At 41.2% G+C, this 19,893-nt stretch overlaps 1 protein-coding gene across 4 annotated transcripts in view; it reads left to right on the forward strand.

Annotated features, from left to right (window-relative positions):
• Positions 1 to 802: 802 nt before the first annotated feature.
• The window catches only part of LOC103372298 (probable phospholipid-transporting ATPase IH), a 38,280-nt gene continuing 19,189 nt past the window's right edge, over positions 803 to 19,893 (forward strand). For all 4 annotated transcript variants that reach the window (XM_008301902.1, XM_008301903.1, XM_008301904.1 and 1 more), the window contains exons 1-13: positions 803 to 1,309; positions 10,977 to 11,099; positions 11,354 to 11,443; positions 12,822 to 12,902; positions 13,546 to 13,653; positions 16,148 to 16,276; positions 18,070 to 18,173; positions 18,271 to 18,321; positions 18,774 to 18,838; positions 18,938 to 19,019; positions 19,129 to 19,279; positions 19,366 to 19,563; positions 19,660 to 19,833. In XM_008301902.1, coding sequence (XP_008300124.1) covers positions 1,271 to 1,309; positions 10,977 to 11,099; positions 11,354 to 11,443; positions 12,822 to 12,902; positions 13,546 to 13,653; positions 16,148 to 16,276; positions 18,070 to 18,173; positions 18,271 to 18,321; positions 18,774 to 18,838; positions 18,938 to 19,019; positions 19,129 to 19,279; positions 19,366 to 19,563; positions 19,660 to 19,833 — 1,395 coding nt within the window. In that variant the 5' untranslated portion in view covers positions 803 to 1,270. The remainder of the gene's footprint in view (positions 1,310 to 10,976; positions 11,100 to 11,353; positions 11,444 to 12,821; positions 12,903 to 13,545; positions 13,654 to 16,147; positions 16,277 to 18,069; positions 18,174 to 18,270; positions 18,322 to 18,773; positions 18,839 to 18,937; positions 19,020 to 19,128; positions 19,280 to 19,365; positions 19,564 to 19,659; positions 19,834 to 19,893) is intronic.

Consider the following 19,893-nt stretch of genomic DNA (forward strand, 5'->3'; position numbering starts at 1 on the left):
TTTTTTTTTTTTTTTTAAAGTAAGGAAAATTAATTCAATGTATATCTGTACATATGCATGTCATAGACTTGCTTTTAATGATGGCGTCTGTTTTATCTATTTATTTTGTTCTTTATTTACTATTTATTTATTTATTGTTCTGTTATTATTATTATCATTTAATTTGATGTGGCATTTTTTGTGCTTTTTATTATTTTTTCAGTCTTGTTGTATTAATATATTTTGTAATTTTTAAAATTTTTTTTATTTTTTTTTTTACCATGTTTAATTTAACTTCTCCCCTGCTGCTCTTCTAACTTTTTTAAAAGTTTTTTTTAAACAGTTTAACCTGAACTGCCTTCCTGAGTATTGTTCCTTCCCCCTCCACCCCCGTAAAATACCCTGTTATTATATAAATACAGTTTTTGTGATTATTATTATCATTATTATTATTGCACTATTGTAAAACATGTTACAATATGTGACCTTTGCCCTTTGCACTTTATGTAACAACCTCTGTGTATGTTAAGATGCCATATAAATAAACTTTCTTGCTACCACTAATAATGCTTAATTTATTTAATATTTATTTTAATCTAATCTGTTGTCCCTCAGATTTATTAAAAAAAACTTTCAAGCTGCATCCACGGTGGCATTCATTTAGTATAGTTGTGGTTTACAATAGTTGTGAGTTTTCTGCATGTTGATGTGATTTTTTTTTTTTTTTTTTCTAATAGTGCAGCTATATTCCAGGAGATGCGAGAAACGCCAGTGCGCATGCGTAGCGTAGTCATCTGACGGCTGTGGACGCTTCGCAGCAGCAGCAGCAGCAGCAGCAGCTACATCGAGGGCCACCGCTGAGAACACGGAGCGGGACACAGGCAGCCTCCATGAGGGACCATCTCCTGCACGAATAGAAGCGACTCTGCAAAGAGAGAACCCAGCAAACCAGCAACAAAAAAAAGGGAAGGGGGATTTTTTTGGTTGGTTTGCAAGCAGCAAAATTTCCTCCCTGAAATGTAGCCAGCGGAGTGAGTGCAGGGTTTGTTGCGATCGCTCGGTGGCTGCCTGGCTCTTCACCAGGGATGCCATGAAAATCAGAGCAGGCGAGTGACTGAGAGACCCGCTGCTCCTCGCTATCACAGACACGGCGGCTGGTGGCGGTGGCGGCGGCGGCGAAGCAGCGATGGATGCTGGTAGAAAGATCCACATTAGGTAGCGTCTACGAAGATCCAGGGAGAGCTGAACGTCTCTGTCGCGCAGTTTAGTCGCCGCCGGAGCTGTCTACAGGATGGATTTCACCCTGCTCCGGAACATCATCAGCAGATACGTAAGGGCCCCTGTCAACACTGTCACAACTGTAGCTGCAAAAGTGCAACACAATGTGTATGAATTGCATCCTTCTGTTGTGTGCTTGTCCTGCAGGGTGATAAATACTTGTGCAATGATAAACATTTCACTAGAGCTGTTTGGCTGAGGCTGTGGATGCTGGACTGTGGGCTTCACAATGTTTTTTGTAGAGCTGAATGGAGAATGTGCCAGTGGCTACAGATGCAGTGATGGCCGGTGAATGTGTGGAATAGAAATGAACTTGGCTGGCCTATTTAAGTGAGTCACAACATGCATGCATACTAAACCATCTCTGGTCTGCAGAGGGAATAAATCCCAATTAGGACTGGAGAGGCCTCATAGGCGCTCGTCACACTTTGCAGCAGGAGTGAACTGGAGCAGCCTGATGGAAGTTGTGCAGGTTTTTTTTTTTTGAGAGGAGCTGGCAAAGGGTGCATAGAGTTTGTCTGTGAGCAGGAGATGTCCACGTAATAATGCTGAGTTGTAGCCGTATCACTGCCATCTGATTATCCAGCAGGGGCAGGAAGCATCTGGTTTGGAGTTAAAAGTGAACCAACTCTGACAGGACTCGTCAGACTGGGGCACCTCTGGAGTACTGACACATCTGCAAAACACACCGTGACCCCTTCGCCCGACCTTAAAACCGGCTCAGGTGCTGCGAATATAACAAGCGGTATTTTGAGCGATCTGAGCTTACAAATTAGCGTGCAGGCGACTGACAGTGTGTAGGGAGCTTGACGGATGCTCCAGTAGGGCTAATATCAGGGGAAATCAGATCCACGAGTGAGGCAGGGAGGAGGAGGAGGAGGAGGACGGCTCATAGGACAAGCCCATCATCTCTCACCCCTTTGCATCCTCACTCTGCAAGCAGACAAGGAATTAATCATTAATTCAATTATCCGCATATTGATTCAGAATCGGAGGGATGGATGATGTATATCAGGGCCTCTTATTGCTTGTGTATCACCTCCTATTAACCCAGCCATATTCTGAACAGCTGCTCCCGTAATGAGGCTACATAGTAGAACAAACATTACATCATGCAAGGTGATTAACGTGCGATGAGCGGGGCAAGTCCGAGGCCTTTTCTCCGGGCAGAGAGAGCGGTGCACTCCCATCAAGGTCACTGCCCACATGTAGCCGGCTTCCAATCCTTTAATGAATCTGTTAACACACACACACACACTCACACACAAAAAAAACAGCAACAACACCAAAGTAGTAAATCTTCTTCAGCCATTAAAGCGTGCACCTCTGATTTAGTCCGCTTCACTCCACTCCACAGCTTATGAGCCTTTCACTTGGTGTCTTGTTTCTTTATTATCACCCTGGCACTGACTTATGACTTGTCCTTGAAGTGTTTTTTGTCTGTGTTAGGGAAATTAGAGTTTTTAAGTTCTCTCGCACTGCCTGGATTTGATTCGGTTTGTGGAGCACACTGCAAAACTGTACGACATGTGAGTCTAACACAGACTTATTTCCATTGTTTTGGTTTGTGTCTGTGCTTTACAACAACCTGCATCCAGACAGAGAGTGTCGGTCAGTGTCTGACATTTAAAAAAAGCAAGTAAAACACTATAAAATTAAATCATCTGGACACTTTACATTTTTAAAAGAGCAAACTGGTTAGAAAGTGTAAAAAAAAAAAGATCATAGTTTAGATAGGTTGCTATCAGCTGTGTTCAAACTCGATCAGATGCCTTAGTCTTCACCTTGACTATTGGTGTGCAAACTGTGTCGCCTGACGTGCTTGAATAAGTTATTACATGCAGTTATGCAGAACTATCCACTACAGCATTTCATAATTAGAAGAAAGTCGGTGCTCTGCTTGTGCTCCTCTTTTACGACTGAAAAACTGCAGGTAGATGGAGCCCATAGTGCAGCAAATAGCAAAGAAAAACATGCTGTCACGGTGTTTTGCAGCGCGTGAAGTTTAAATGGGACATTTTGTTGCGTAATAACCTAAGTCTGTCGAACTTTTTTTTCATCCTGCTGGCGTAAAAGAATGGCTAAGCCCTCGTGCAATAAGATGTAAGAGGTGCGTGCTCACTGTTTCTGGTATGTTAGAAGGATGCTGGGTGAGGACGTGGCAGGAAGAAATTTTTATTTATAATTAGATTTGTCTGTAAAAGGCCCTCCTGGGCTTTGAATGGATCCTGTTTAGTATCAGTGCATGTGTTACATGTGTCCACTTGCCTGTCTTCGGTGCCCTTCTCTCATCTGGTAATAATAGCGATGGCGTGATGGCGTGAGGTCATGATCTTGGTTAAGAAGGATGCTGGTATGTGTGGGTGTTGGTCATATTAAAAATAAGAAAAATAGCAGGTGCCATGTAAGAACACTTCTATTCCCCCTTTCATATAAGCCTGTAGCAAAAATTCAGATTCATATCTGCATTATGCCGTGTTTTCTCCTGTATTCAGCTTTATTTACCCTTGTCCCCCTTTATCTTGACCCTCCTTTACTCCTTATCTCTGAATGCACAACTGTTATTCTTCTGGAGACCTCTCACAATATCAGCAGATAAAAGAGAAAGGCCAAGCGATGTCTCCCTTTGATCAAAAAGGTGCCAGCAGGGCCTGGCGTGCTGAGGGGCTTAAGTAGGGTTTCTAGCAACTTTACAGCTCTTCCAGTTTCCCTTCCCTCCCCATCCGGCTGCTGTTGAAAGGATGAAACACAGCCTGCTACATTACTGTTTTTGCCACGTTAGTTCTCACTGCTGCAAACGGTTAAGGGCAATCTATTCCTGTCCTCTTTCCCCCCCCTTGGAGATGGGGCCCTGGCGGAGAGACAGCGTCTGTAGGTGACAAAAACACACAGGATTTGTGTTTGGGCTGAGCTTCGCCCGCCGGCCTGTTGTGTATATCAGAGAAGACAGCCGTACATCTACCCGCGTGCTGCTGACTCATAAGAGTGATTTTTTTAAATTCCCGCAGCATTGCCCGAAGACAAAGTTTTCATTATAAGACGCCGTTTCGAGCCTATATTAGCAGGACAATGTTAAATGCAGATTAAAAAAAACGAGTGTGTGTGTGTGTGTTTTTTGTTGTTTTTAAAGCATGCAGATTACGGTGGCAGGAGAAAAAGAAGAGACGAGAGAGAGGGAGGGGGAGAGGAGAAGTAGCACAGCTGGATTAAAGACTTATGTAACTGTTGGATCACAGCGAGTCAAGTGGGAGAGGAAGCTGGGACAACAACAGAATACAAATTCTGTCATTTTAAAGTAATCTTCTCGTATTTATCCTTCGATTTTGTGGCAGGTAAACAGTTGTTTGCGTCATTGGGCATCTGGTGGCTTTTGTCGCTAGTGTATGAGATGGTATGAGCAAACTTCAAGGTGGTATTTTTACCCTATGTTCTGGTGTTTTCTAGAGGTGATTAATTCCAAATATTATTCTCTAATAAATATCATAACAGCTCATGCCACTCGCTTTCCCCATGAGCTTTACTCCCCCATCCTATTTTATCAGTTTCTTCCTCAGTTTTGCTTTTGATGTTTACTCTTTCATTTTATTTTGCTCTAAGAAAATGTTTTCCACAGAGAGCAGAGTGTACTAGAAATCCTATTTGAAACAACTAAAAGCCCCAAGAACAACTTATAAATATTGTCTGGAACATTAATACTTAAAATGTTTCTTAGAGCCTCATCAACGCTTGTCAAATCCAGTTTCTCTGCTTTAAATCAAGAAGAAAACCCCTCACATTTGATGTTCAGTCTGTATATAATGAAGCCCTCGTGTGGTTCTGTTACTTTGCATTAGGAACTTGCAGACATGGCGTAGCTGTCTGTCGCTGCATACTGTGTTGCTATGGTGATTAATGGCTAATGAGTAGCAGTGGGGTGCATCTTGAACAAGCCTCCATCCTTTTTAGCTGATCAAGGTCTTAAGCCTCCTTTTATCTGCTACGACAAACTTCACAGCTACTGTTAATAAGTTATCGCATGTCTCTCAAAATACTTACCCCTAATTTACACAGAGCAGATTTACTTACAGCGGCCTGTACTACATCTTTGAATCTAGCGTGAAATAGATGGTGTCCAGTAAAACGTATCAATAACCATTGCCATTAGGCTGCACCAGCAAAACAACAGGCATATGGAATGAAATTAACTAGCAACTTATTGAATTAAACTGTAATAAAACTTGAAAAATGTCAGAAATAGTTGCAGCCAGATATGTTAACTGGAAGTCAGTGGAGCATTACAATATGTGACCTATCTTCTAATAGTAATGGTTAAAAAGGATGCCAGGAAAACATTAAATTCAACTACCAGTGCATCGTAAATATAGGTATGATTTTGTTTCCTTTATAGGTAAAGGCATCTGGAAGTAGGGTTGAACGGTCGGGGGAAAATGTCTAATTGCATTTTGTCTTATAATTTAGCCGCAGTTTAATATTTATTCTGTAATACATCAAAAACGTGATGGATCATTACCACACGAGGCACTGACAAAATAGTACTTGCTCTATATTTGAATATACATAAAACTTAAAGACATTAATTGCCTCAAATCTGTATTTATTATATTTTTTGGAATTACATAGAAGATTTTTCACAAAAGCTGCGAAAACGTTAAGTTACAAAAAAGTAGAAAAATTTAAAAAATAAACTATTTCCTAAACGAATACAATAGGACCTTTCTGTAAACAATCTCTAACATTGAAACAAGTCAGTCATTCACTTATGGTTCAGGAGCAACATCTAAGCATTGCGTATTTTGCTACAATGTTAAATAATGAAAAAAAAAAAACACTTTGGGTTAGATGTGCTGTAGAGCATATATCCTGAATTTGGGGTCTCAATTTAAAGTAAATTCATGTAAGTTTAAAGTGAGTGTGAAATACCTGATTATGCTAAACTTACACTAATCTCGTGTTTTCAGCACTATACATCTATAGGAACATTGTTTTTTACTTTTCTCATTTTCACATTAGCATCTTACCATAAAGACACTGCTGGACTCGGCACCACCATCTGCTCAGCTGTGATTTGTTCTCTGCTACATGTGCTGCCAGTGTTGTTGGCACTGGAGTGAGCTCTACTGTGCTCTGCTTAAAAAAAAGGTTTGCTATCGAAATATGTCAGGCAACATATACAGCATCTGATATATCTGGGATAGGCCAATATCGGTCACTAGATAATGTGGTTAGGCTCTGTTTGTACATAGTACATATAATTAGTACTATTTTCTATCAAAAACTACCTGTAGTTTGTGCTGTGTGCAACACCTTTATTTTGGTGATGTGTAAATGTCCACTTGTAAATACTTGTGTCTAGATTTTGAACAAAGTGCAACAACCTTCTACATTAGATGAGCTAAACTCTGTCAAATCGACTTCTAAATTGATTTGCTACACTCTGTCACGTCCTGCATACAAGTGTTGTGCAACCGTCGTATGTTTATACATCCTGTGTTGGCATTAGGAGTTCATTAAGGCAGAGCTCGGTCGGAGGAATTTGATCTGCAGGTTAATGAGGGATCTCTGCTCAACATGCTTCTGCAGTGCAGCATTGCAGTACAGCGGAGGAAGTATATAACAGAACCGTTTAATCAAGCCAGTTAATGGTGTATGTCTTTTATTACACCTCTGTGGTAGAAAGGAGCTACATCACAGATAGACCATGGCACTGCCAGGGTCGAAGGTAGCTTTTCCACAATGAAAATATATGCATCTGTAGTGCTGTGAAGTGCTTTGATGAAGCATCTGCGAGTGGTGGGCACAATAATAGAGAATGCCAGAACTAGAAATACTCTCATGGCTTTTTAAAGCAGCATTTCAACTTTTAAAAATAGCAGACCTGCTTCTGTTCTCTCATTGTGAATCCAGAGTTCAAAGAGAAAACTCTCCACCCGAGAGAGTGCAGCACAGTGCAGTTAGGAACATAAAAGGAGAAGTTGCAGCGGCGGGATGTTTTTCTGTTATCAAATCCATCCTGTCATCGTCGATGATTGATGGTGATGTAAGACCAGCCTCGCAGCTCGGAGGCCGTTTCACTGTTGTTAATAAAGACAAAGCCTCCATGTCCTGCAACCCAACCAGCAAGCCACTTTGTCTGATGGAGCGGTCGAGAGAAGAGGGAACTGTGGGACGAGGGTTGATACGGATCAGTGAGGATTAATGGTCAGATAACTACAAACCACAATGCAATCTCTCTGTGTCTTTCTCCGTCCCTCTCTGCAGTCACACTGTCATAGAGTGACGCTCGCTGCCAGGAGAACAGTGCAGATAGAAATATGATGGATGAGTGATGAAATCAAGGAGTGCAAATTTAAGAGGAAAATGGTTATGAGTGTAAAGCAATGTAGTGATGTTCCAGTGTTACACCAAAGTCTTCAGATGTGCAAAACAAAAATCTCAACAACCAATAATTACAATTATTAGTGAGCCCAAATGTATGTGAAAATATATTTTTCCTCGCTTAAGAGGTTGTTTATGGTCGTCACTGACTTCTTTTTTTATATATATAGAATTTAACCAACACTCCTAAACACAGTGTTGCATTTGTTACTGACTTCTATCCTGATGTGACATGTTCAGTTTCTGTTATACACCTCACTATATGTTGTGTAGTTGGTTGAATGTCTGATAGTACTTTTTTGGAACTATGAGAATTATCATTCAGTTGTAAATATTTACTGTTCAGTTAGTTTGTTTGACTGTTACACCCTAGATCATGTGAGTGTTGTATCTGTCTTCTAGCTGCTGTCCTCAATATAAACCCTTCATGAGTATGTTCACTGAGCTGGACGAGGACCAAGATGTTTTAAGGTTAACTGTGTACATGTAGTCATGTAAGGACAGAAGAGGCGCCATTAGAAACGTGATTAATATCAGGATTTTATGTGAGAGCGTGACATTTCGTAACAAACCATTTGAGTATGGATATATTTGAAGAGTTAGTCTGATAGGTAGATATTACTAGTCTGGTTTTGTCAGAAAGTATACGTCTAAGTGCTGTGACTTTCTCTATTTGCTCGTCTTTTTCTTTCAGACACATTTTTCTTTCTTCTTGTTGTCATTTTGAGCCGTTTAATTCTCTCATAATGCGTTCCTTTCATTCTGGTGTCCCCATTCGTCTCCTGCCCCTGTTGTTCGCTGCTCCTCAGTCTGCTTTCCGCCTCACTTTCCATCTCTCCCTCTATTTCCATTTCACAGTATCTCTCTGGGTCATGTCGCCCCCCTCCTCCGCCCCTAATGTTTTGGAGGGGTCTCAAGTCGGCTGACACTGTTGGCTTCGCAGCTATTTTTAACTCGCTGCCGAGCGCCTGTTGATCGCAGTGGATAAGTTTAGATCTGTGACTCTGAGCTTTTCGCTGTTGCGATGTGCTGTTTAGACACAGATGTGGCGGTTTGCTGATCTCACTATGGACATTACATTCATTTGATCTTGTGTCCAAAGTTTAAACTTGTGAGAACTCGTGGATTAAGTTTACTAAAAAACACATTTAACAGGATTATAGTGGGGAATTTTACATCAAGCGGACGGAGCACAAATGTATTAAAAGTTTTGGCAATAATGAGCTACATCTCTGCCAAAACGTTGAGGACATTTAAAGCAGTGAAGCGCTGCTTCCACTGAAGTGCTTGTTCCAGAACTTTTCTGCTAATGGTCAACACTTCTGCTTTGAGCTGTGTCAGGCAGGCTGCTCTGCCAAAGGCTACGCTCACACTGCCCACTCAGGCCAAAGCACTGGGAGCCACGTAGGAAGCCAGATGGAAACAAACAGCTGAATGCTGTGGTCTCTTGACTCTTGTTTTGTCTTGGAGAGCTCTGTTCCCACAATCGTGTTTAATGAAGGACACCTTGGAAAAATATGTGCTGCGTTAAACTCCCAGAATGCACAGTGTGAGCCCCTGGGGAGCTACTTAGATGTAATATAGATGAGAGATGAACTAAAGTGGAAGTTTGCACGCACAGGACCTGATGTGTATTTAATTTTTTGTGGCGAGACATTGAATCGATTGTAAATTGTAGGACCCACAGAATAACTGTTGTTTTGGGAAAAGAGTAATCGAAGAATGGAGCGGAGTGCCGACTGCAGAAAGCTTCTGCAGGAAGAAGTGCAAAGATAAATGACAAATCCACACTAGTGTGACTCAGAGCTGATCCCACCTACACACATCACCAAACATACACTCATCCTTCAGCCGGGCCGGCCTTCTCTGCAAAGTTGTTTGTTAAAAGAAGTCATTGAAGTCGTGTAACACAATCTTGTGTAACATTCTGTTTCTTGATGGCAGTGTTTAATGCAGGGCAGTGAGGTCAGTGTTTCTCTTGAGGCTAATTAAAATAAAAAACAACTGAAAAAGTACAACAAGTTCTGTTTCTTTGTAATTCAGATGAAGTTCGCTGCACTGATGAGGAACTACATATTGATTTGGTTCAGTGCTGATTAATCTGTCAGTTTTTTTTTTTTACAAATAATTTTCCCTGATCGATGAGTTAACTAATTATCACCAAGAACTCCTGAGCAGTTTCTAGGCATTTTGACTCCTGTCTCATTTTTACTCGCTGTGGCCTTAGGTTCCACAGTATACAGTCCTGCACAGCTAGGTTTGGAGAGAACTTAAAAAAATGCATTCTGTACGATACAACTACTTTAAAAATGTCATTGGCCCTATTAGAAGAAAAAACAAAAGTTGAATTTATTTGATTATTTATTTTACAATAATTGAAAAAAAAAAACCCTGGGATTTACATTTATTTATTTTTACATTTATTTTTATAAAAAGCAACTGTACATACTGTAGATATGTTAGTGTTCACATGTTCTTTTTGTTTCCGTACTCTTCTCCTGTCTTTTTGTATAAACACAGCCTGCAGTTCAGCCAAGTAGTCATGTCTATGTTGGTCTCAGCCAAGTCAGTAACAGCTGTCAGAGTTGTGCTAAGAATCCCACAGTGTTTTTATTTTTTTTACAGAGTCTGGATGCTGGCGATGATTTATTTTGTAAATTTTTTTGAATGAAACATGTAGAACAAAGTGATGAAATATCAAGATTTTAAGCTTAGATTTGCATCATTTTCTCAACAAAGTTGCACATCTCAGATGAGTAGTTCAACAACTTTCAGAAAGTTGAAAACATGACCAATATGTATGATTTTACAGTTTCTGGCTCCTTTAAGTAGTGTCATTTTGGCTTCTTCTTTTTATTTTTATTTTTTATTTTTTGGATAATATGCCTTTTAAGCCCGCTGGTGGGTTTTGAGGTTTAAAGGGTTAAATAATTGATTGTTTATCAAACCAATCTTGTGATTAATTTTGATTTATAAAGTATTGTTGGTAATAGGACCAATATGCCAGCTTCTATATCCAGTTAAAAGTTAGTGTGTTAGGCCTATTGTGCTAAAAAAGCACCATCAAATAATGAATACTAAACTGTAGTTGTATACAGTGGATCATACAAAGTGCATACTGTGCCTTTATGCACATAATAAATTATAATTTTTAGGAGGTTTTGGCATAACAATAAGTTGTATGACATGAGCATTTCATTAAATCAGTGTGCTTAGAAGAATATAAGCGAAATTCTAACATGTAGGTTGTGAATTGTGAGTGAATTCTGTGTTGTTTAACCCCGTTTTTATCCTGTCTACATGTATCGCTATTTATATCCATATATCTTCTCTGTCTTCATCAGTGTGTGGGGGAGGAGAACTGGGTGGACAGTCGGACGGTGTATATCGGACATAAAGAACCCCCTCCGGGAGCTGAGGCCTACATCCCTCAGCGTTATCCCGACAACCGCATTGTCTCCTCCAAGGTGAGCAAGCTCCAGCCCGTGAGTCAGTGCCACAACACTGTTCATCATCGCGCTTTTCTTTTCTTACATATTCAGACAACCATGTAATCGCTTTTGTCGCCATGTTTTTAAGGATGACACACTTCACTTTCCTTGTGTTTGTCAAGCCGTTTATCACAGTTCCTCTTGCCAGAGGGACTGCTGTGATGTGCCATTGTTTCCCTTTCTGTTCTTATGTGTCTTGATAGTAATTTTGCTGTCACTCTGCTCCACAGTACACCTTCTGGAACTTCATTCCCAAGAACCTGTTTGAGCAATTCAGGAGAATCGCTAACTTCTACTTCTTGGTCATATTTTTGGTCCAGGTGAGCAGCAGCAGCCGTTGTTTGTCATCTGTCTTTGTGTTTGAAGCTTGAAGGAAACGTTCTCCCAGCTGTCATTTGTGCAGAAACATCTTTAAGCCTCACAAACTGCTGAAGACAAATTGCATTTCGGAGTCACATTTTCTAACATTAAGTTAAACTGCCTCAGATATTTGCAGAGTAGATGTTAGTTTTTCATACTTATCTGACACAACAGTGTCAATTAGATGCCTGATGATATTTCAAGAATGTGACAACAGTGCCTCAAAATACTGAAAAGTTCTGAAACTCAAACCTGCAAACATGTAAGAATTTTGAAAATTAGCTGGAACAAAGTTTTTAACTCTGTATTGAATCTGTAAAGCCAGGAAACCGAATGAAAACGCTTTGACACAGTATGTAATTTTGTTACTTTACTTGACTAGAATAATGAATAGTGGCTCATTCAGAAGTTGTGGTGCATTTTAGAAGTCAGGACTTACTTGTTAATAGTTTCTCATAGAATTTAAGTGCATGAGCCTGTAAATAAAAAAAAAACTGTGTTGTGGGAGCTTTGAAAATCATTTAATTCATATGAGCTGGATGTGAAAACACGTTGTAGCTATTTCATGATCCTGATGTTGTACATTACTTTTGCTCAGTTACCTTAAAACAACTCAACTTGCATAAAAAGTTCTGCCTCTTTATCATGTGTGTTTTATCTCATTGTTGCCTTGTTTCAAAATAAGAGTCCAGCAGTTAAATTCTGCACCTCTTTAAAGCAACTTCAATGAGAGTTACCAACACCAGACAACATCCTGAAATCATTCGTGTTATGACTGTTCAGCACCTGTCTAAATCACATGCAAGGACAAACTCCTGATAGAAGAGGAGACGCTGCATCCTTTTCTGTTTCCTGTAATGTCTTTACCAGCAGCTGCTCTAATAGACCAGAATGCAGCACAGCGGCAGCTTGAGTCTCTGTGTTCTGTGTGTTTTATCAGCAGCGTGTGAAATACTGCACCCTGTTAATGGGACAAACTGGGCACAGCACCAGCGTTTGTACCCTTTTTACTTTTTGTCACCTGAGAAAGTATTTCTTTGCTATGTTGCTCTCTGCATTTGTAGCTTTTAAAAATGTCAGCATGTGTAAATGTAAAAACAAAAAACATCACATCTGTTGATTATAACTCACCCAGAATGGATTTTTGCTTCAATAGAAGTCGATTTGAATACGAGGATACTTTCGTTTTTGCAAGTCTGGTGCTTTTTCCTGCTGCACTTCCAAACTCAGTGTTGCGTTTGGCATCCTCTCCCTCTTCTCCTTTTCCTTTTGTCCCCTCTTCTCCCTCCCCCCCTCTCTTACTCTACATCTTCCTCCCACTGTTCCTCTTCCTTGCAGCTTATCATCGACACCCCCACCAGCCCAGTCACCAGCGGCCTGCCCCTCTTCTTTGTTATCACTGTCACCGCCATAAAACAGGTAGGACACACACAAATATGCTTCCGGGAAATATTGCCCACAACGATCCTCTTTGCACACCAACTTTCAGGCGCACACACACACACACACACACACTCTCTCTCTCTCTACCAATCGGCTGCTCTATTATCTGTATATACACATTCCTCTCCCAGCGAAAGGACATGCCATTGAATATGTCTGGTGATGTGAGAAATATGATAATGAATGGTCTCCTCTGTTAATCACTCTAGCCGAGGATCCCATGCCCCTGGGAGATGCATCCTCTCTACTGTGTCCCCCCCCCACCGTACTGAGGGATTGGGTACTATCAGTGATAGATGGAGCGGTTCTGGCTAAGGAAGCTTGAGCTTTACCGGGGCATAAATCTAAAACATGACACGTTAGCTAGAAATCCAGGAAACAGGTCACTAAGCGTAGGGAGCACAACGCTAATTAATTACAGAGTATGACTTTCACCTCTTCCCCCCGCTCTGTCTTGATCTCATGCTACGCTCTGGCCCCAATTTCTCTCCGCACAATGATCTATATTCTCCGTTTCCCTGCTGCCAACAAACACATTTACTCTCTCCTCCTTGCCCCCTTACAATCTTGTTTTCTATTTCTCTCTTGCTGCAAACCCCCCTCGCCGCATCTCTCTCAGGGCTACGAGGACTGGCTCAGACACAAAGCAGACTGCTCTATAAACGAGTGTCCGGTGGACGTGGTGCAGCAGGGGAAGGTGGTGAGGACACAGAGTCACAAGCTACGGGTAAGAATGGCCTCATTAGATGCAGTATAGCACCTGAGGCCACAAAGCAACACTGCTGTAGTGCTGCATAGCTGGCTTTTTCTGTAACTGTCGCTCTCGCTCCCTCCTTTCTCCTTCCTCTCTGCAGTCCTCTCTAACTTTGTTTTACTGCCTCTCCTGCGCTCTCTTGTTTTTTTTTCCCACCAATTAATTGCCCTGAAACTGTAGTAGATCATCCCCTGGTGCAACCACACAAGAGCCCCTTAGAGGATGAACAGGATTGATGTGTTTCATAAGTGAAGATATTCCTGTCGTCATCCTTTGATGTTCTCTTATGTCACTCTGATGCAACTGCAGACCGCAGTTTGGTAGTGTGGCTCATGGGGCCTCTTTTTTGAAAATGATTTTTATCATCTTAAACCCGGCGCTGATCCTCTTCACGGGTGCAGTTTTTCTCAGGGCATTGTTACTGACTCGAGTCTGTCCGTCTCATGTCCAGTTCAAACTGGCACGCAGGATTTCGTGTAATACAGACAGCTGATGATGATGAAACTGCTGATTGCCCTCTTAAGTCTTCTTCATTAAAACGTCCCCCGAGGAATCCTCTCAGCCCGCATTTTGTTTGGGTTGACTGAAATCTGATCCGCAAGTTGCTCTGGTTCTTTTTTTTTTTTTTTGACAGATGAGCTGCTCCAGGCACGTTTGCTTCCCAGTGTTAAGTTCACGTGTCATTTGTAACGCAACTCTGGAAGCTGTACTTCTAAAACGCACTTAGTAGTCACTGGTGTTGCCAAGTGGAGCAATTTTAAATCAGTTTTATTAGACATTACTCAAAGTGCAGTAAATGTCACATTTGTTGGGGACTGTTTGAAACATTTACGACAGCAGGGCAGTAAACATGGGACCGGCATGGAGGAAACCAGACTTTTATTACAGTGAAGGAACATGTGATCAATGCAAAGTGGTGGCTTATGTACATGTTTTCTGTAGTTTTTGGTTAACAATGAACAATCAATCATACAAATCAATAATTTAAGCTAGGCTTTGGCCAATACTTGTGGACCTTTAATGGGATTTGTTGCTAAAAGAAAAAATGTGCATTCATTGTACAAAGATGGGCTCTATGACACCACTTATCTGCTACTTATAATACAGTCTTGAATCAACGCTGTTCTAGCAACATTCACACCTCAAGGTATGTCAGGTTTGAGCTATTTATGGCCTATTAGCTGTGTGAATTGGGAGTTACTGTGACATATATCTAGGACTCACCATCACTCAGTTAGAAGTGAAGAAGCCTCTCGAATGAGGTGAAACATCTTTAAAAACCAGAAAGAGAAATCCAGTTGCCTTTTACTGAAGCTCTTACGATTACCATGAATCTACACAGACATCCTACAAGAATTTGAGCTGTCAGAACTCTGTAGTTGATGTTTATTTAATCAATTTCCTAAAGAAAATCATTAAAAAAATGTCCACAAAATACAATAAAACATACGGTACTTGTTGTATTATTAACAGGTGAGAAGTTGTTTGCGGTCACCATTAAAGATTCTACTCTAAGCATAAACATCTCCAACAGCGCTAATTTTCAAGGTGATGGAGAGAGTCGATGAAATAAGACACTCACTCATTTTGTTTCGTCTTATTTACAGTCGTGACAGCAGATGTCGGGGTGAATGTCAAGATTTCTGTGAAAAACAAAACAGCATTGCTTAGCTGGCACGCTGCTCAGCAGAAATCTCTCCCATGTCACCCAAGCGTGAATGAAAACTGTGCATAATTTGAGTGTCTAGCTCATTGCCTCCAGTGTAGATCTATAGATACGGTATGCTGTATTTCAGACTTGTTTCACCGTTGTGTTGGCAGGTATGTAATGGGTGCTGGTACATCTCATTTCTGCTGCGTCTGCTCTTCTTGTTGAGAGTGCGGAGACTGTGTGGGATGTTGAAGGGTCAGCTCGGAATACAGCTTCAGAAAAGCTGCCAAACCGTAAAGGATGCAGAGCACGGGTAGTTTACCCCAAATATAACCGGTTGTGGAAGACATTTCAAATCCACGTGCATAAAAATACTCCTTCTGTCTATCACTGTCCCTGTCCTCTTTTCCTTAGTCCTTTCCGTCTGCCTCGCTTTTCTTCCGGTGTTTCTTGCACCAAGGTTTCTCACCACCACAGATCAAACAGAGAGGATTACTGTGTGAATTGGGAGCAGGAATAATGATGAATACATTAATCATGCAAAATCAGAGAGCGTGTGTCATGTGTATGGTCACCGTGGAGATGGGATTTATCAGAGTTTAAGCTGCTCTGCTCGCATAATCCGTTATGCAACTTCTCAATCCTTTGAAAAAAAGAAAAAAAAAAAAAGGAATGGTAAAGGATGAGCAGATGATTACCCGCAGGTCTCTCTGTTTGTCTTTTACTCTCTGTGTTTATGTGAAGAAAAAAAAAAAAAGACTTCATTTATTATTGATGTGAAAGCCACCATGGGGTGTGTCTGTCCCATTTTATCAGGTGGGGGACATCGTCGTGGTGAGGGAGGACGAGACTTTCCCCTGTGACCTCATCCTTCTCTCCTCCAGCCGCCATGATGGGACCTGCTACGTCACCACCGCCAGCCTGGACGGGGAGTCGAGTCACAAGGTGCCAGGACATCTCCTATTTTAAAAATATCACGTTTAATCACAAAAAAAAGCCTCGATTTACATGCGTCCTTAAAACTCTGGGAGATGAGTCAGCTGGATTTAAGGCCTTCAGAAGTACTGAAATCCCACAAATAGAACCCCTTTTGAAATCAGACAAAGCATGCCTACTCACACAGAACAATACAGATTATGTAATATTATAATAGTATTACTGGCTGCTTTTTTTGTTTGTTTGTTTTTCTTTGCACTGAAATTTTGTTTGAAAAATCTCTCTGCTACAACAACAAAAGGACAGAAAATATCATGACTGTTTCCAGGCAGGGCTGCAAGGTGGCGCAGTTGGTTAGCACTGTTGCCTCGCAGCAAGAAAGTCGCCGGTTTGCGTGGCCCCACTGGGATCTTTCTGCATGGAGTTTGCATGTTCTCCCCGTGCAGTGTGGTTCTCCGGTTTCCTCCCACACAGTCCAAAAACATGTTGAGGTTAATTGGTGATTCTAAATTGTCCGTAGGTATGAATGTGAGTGTTCTTGGTTGTCTGTCTCTAAGTGTAGCCCTGTGATAGACTGGCGACCTGTCCTGCCTTCGCCCTAAGTCAGCTGGGATAGACTCCAACCCCCCGTGACCCTCGTGAGGATTAAGCGATGTATAGATAATGGATGGATGGATGGATGTTTCCAAGCACTAGATTGCAAACATAATATACTGCAGATAGAAAATCTTTACGTGTGTGGTTGCCTATTGTTAGTATGTAATATGACAACATAGAGGAAGGTGACTGAAGTTAGAGAAATACGCTAATTATTTTATAATCCTCTCAAAAGCATACACAATTAGATTTTGCAGTTAAAATAACTGATTTCAATGTTGTTTCTAAAATCGTACTTATTTACAATTTGAGACCATTTATAGTGCCATCATTTAGAAACAGAATGTCTTTGATGTTTGTTGCAGTTTTTATATGGTTTTGAATAATATTGCACATCATAATTAAAAAGGCGGAATAATTGATTTGTTGTTTAACAGATAATTAGTCACTATTTTGACATTCAGGTCATTGTTTAAGCAAAAATATGAAACACCTCCTAGTTTTGGTGCTCAAATGTGAATATTTAATGCTTTTTAAAAACAATTAAATAGGAATAGATAACCAAATGTATTTAGATTTTGGACTGTTGCTCAGACAAAGCAAATAATTTTAAAAGACTGTGACTTCGGAGACTATAAGGTGCTTTTTTCCTCTAATTTCTGACATGTTCTAGCACAACAGTTAAGAAAAAAATAATATAATATAAAATATATAAATATAATAAAATATTATAAGAAGATTAAATTATTAATAAAAACTGTCATTAGTTGCAGCTCTACCCTTTTCAATCAACAAATGCACACATACACTCACTAATGCATAATGATGATTTTTCTCCGATGTTCATTGATGTCACTCACACAATCTTATGCATGGCTGAGCGCACACACACACACACACACACACACACACACACACACTTATTGCCCACAGTGTAGCGTGGAGTTCTCAGTCCATCCTACTTATACATGCCCTCGGGGGCAAACCCCTGATGTGCTCACCATCCCATCACGCCGTCCCCCGCTGACCCAGGGAGCGTTCTGTAACAGCTCATCTCCCACCTTCCCGATTCCCCCCGGTCATTTAGAAAACCTGCTGAGGCTTAGGAGTCAAATGAACCCTGTTCTCATTAGTGGCTCTGGGTGACATTTTCCTCTGTTGTCTTCTTCTTCTTCTTCCTCCCTTTCTCCACCTTTCATCCTCAGACCTATTATGCTGTACCAGATACCATGGCCTTTAGAACAGAGCAGGAGGTGGATTCGCTACATGCCACTATTGAATGTGAACAACCGCAGCCTGACCTCTACAAGTGAGTTGACACGTACTCACTGATGCACCTTTTATAAGATCTAACCTTATCGCTGCGCACGTCTTGATTTGATTTCGCTGTGACTTTTTTCTGTCAGATTTGTGGGACGCATCAACATTTACAAGGACAAAGAAGAGCCTGTAGCTAGGTGGGTGTGCCGGTTTTTGTGGTTACAAGTACTTTCTTAACCCTGTTCAGGACTTTTGGGGTCCTTTATACCCCAGGCCATTTGGTTGAGGTGACAGGTATTGTTATTTATTTTTGAAGATTTTTTTTTTAAAATATAAAAACAGAGACATTTGTCATGCATTTGTAACCAAAAATACGTTGACTTATCAGAACATGTATTTAACATAGTATAAAAGTCTATAATGAATACCAACAAATATTTTGCACATATTCTTTCTTGGGGTCCAATGGAACCCCAAAGACCTTCTACATATGGCAACATGAAAGTCCTGAATAGGTTTAAATAGATCTTGTTTGGTTCTTGGCTGTAGATTTTATGACGAGGCCAACTTTTTTTTAAATCAGATTATTTAAATGCCTTTTATGCTGTTTTCTGAAAAACCATCTCCTTTATCTGTTTTGTTCTTGCAGACCACTTGGGGCTGAGAACTTGCTTCTTAGAGGAGCCACACTGAAGAACACGCAACATATTTATGGTATTGTCATGTGGATTCAGTCTGTTAAATGTCTCGTCAGTGTCGTAATGACTGACAACAGTTTTCGTCTTTGCAACTCAATGTATTCTCTCCTCTCAGCTGTTGCAGTCTACACCGGCATGGAGACCAAGATGGCACTTAACTACCAGTCGAAATCTCAGAAGCGCTCTGCTGTAGAAAAGTATGATTAATGCCCCGACTCCTCTCAGTGGATGATTCAGAGCTCCTTTGTGGATTAGTTAATTTCCTAACCTGTGATCCCGACCGCTCCTTTGCCCTTCTCTCTGCAGGTCGATGAACGCCTTTCTGATAGTGTATCTGTGCATCCTGATCAGTAAAGCGGTCATCAACACTGTTCTAAAGTACGCCTGGCAGTGGTCTCCTGACCGAGACGAGCCCTGGTACAACCACAGGACTGAGAACGAGCGCCAGCGCCACGTGGTCCGTTTATAATCCTCAAAAATCTGGACACCAAGCCTTTAATGTAATTTCTCTAAAACGTAGCTGTCTTTTCCTTCCTATATCAGGTGATCCGAGCCTTCACCGACTTCCTGGCCTTCATGGTCTTATTTAACTACATCATCCCGGTGTCTATGTACGTAACGGTGGAGATGCAGAAATTTCTTGGCTCGTATTTCATCACGTGGGATGAGGAGATGTTTGACGAGGAGCTGGGAGAGGGCGCTCAGGTGAACACGTCCGACCTGAACGAAGAGCTGGGACAGGTACATCGGCACGCATGCCTTTGCATACATTACGTGGTTTTAAACCTCATGTTGACGTGCCCTCGCTGTACTCTTCCCTTTTTTCCTCCCTCCCAGGTGGAGTATGTGTTTACTGATAAGACCGGCACGCTGACTGAGAACAACATGGAGTTTATCGAGTGCTGCGTGGATGGGAACGTCTACATCCCACATGCAATCTGCAACGGCCAAATCCTCAGTGCGGCCTCCAGTATAGACATGATTGATTCTTCACCTGGAGGATATAGGAGAGTAAGTGTGTGTGTGTTTTGCAAAATAAACAGCCTGAGTAGAAACTTGGCTTTGTGAACT

This window comes from Stegastes partitus, unplaced genomic scaffold (genome assembly GCF_000690725.1).
Source record: "Stegastes partitus isolate 25-593 unplaced genomic scaffold, Stegastes_partitus-1.0.2 Scaffold1729, whole genome shotgun sequence".
Lineage (NCBI taxonomy): Eukaryota > Metazoa > Chordata > Actinopteri > Pomacentridae > Stegastes > Stegastes partitus.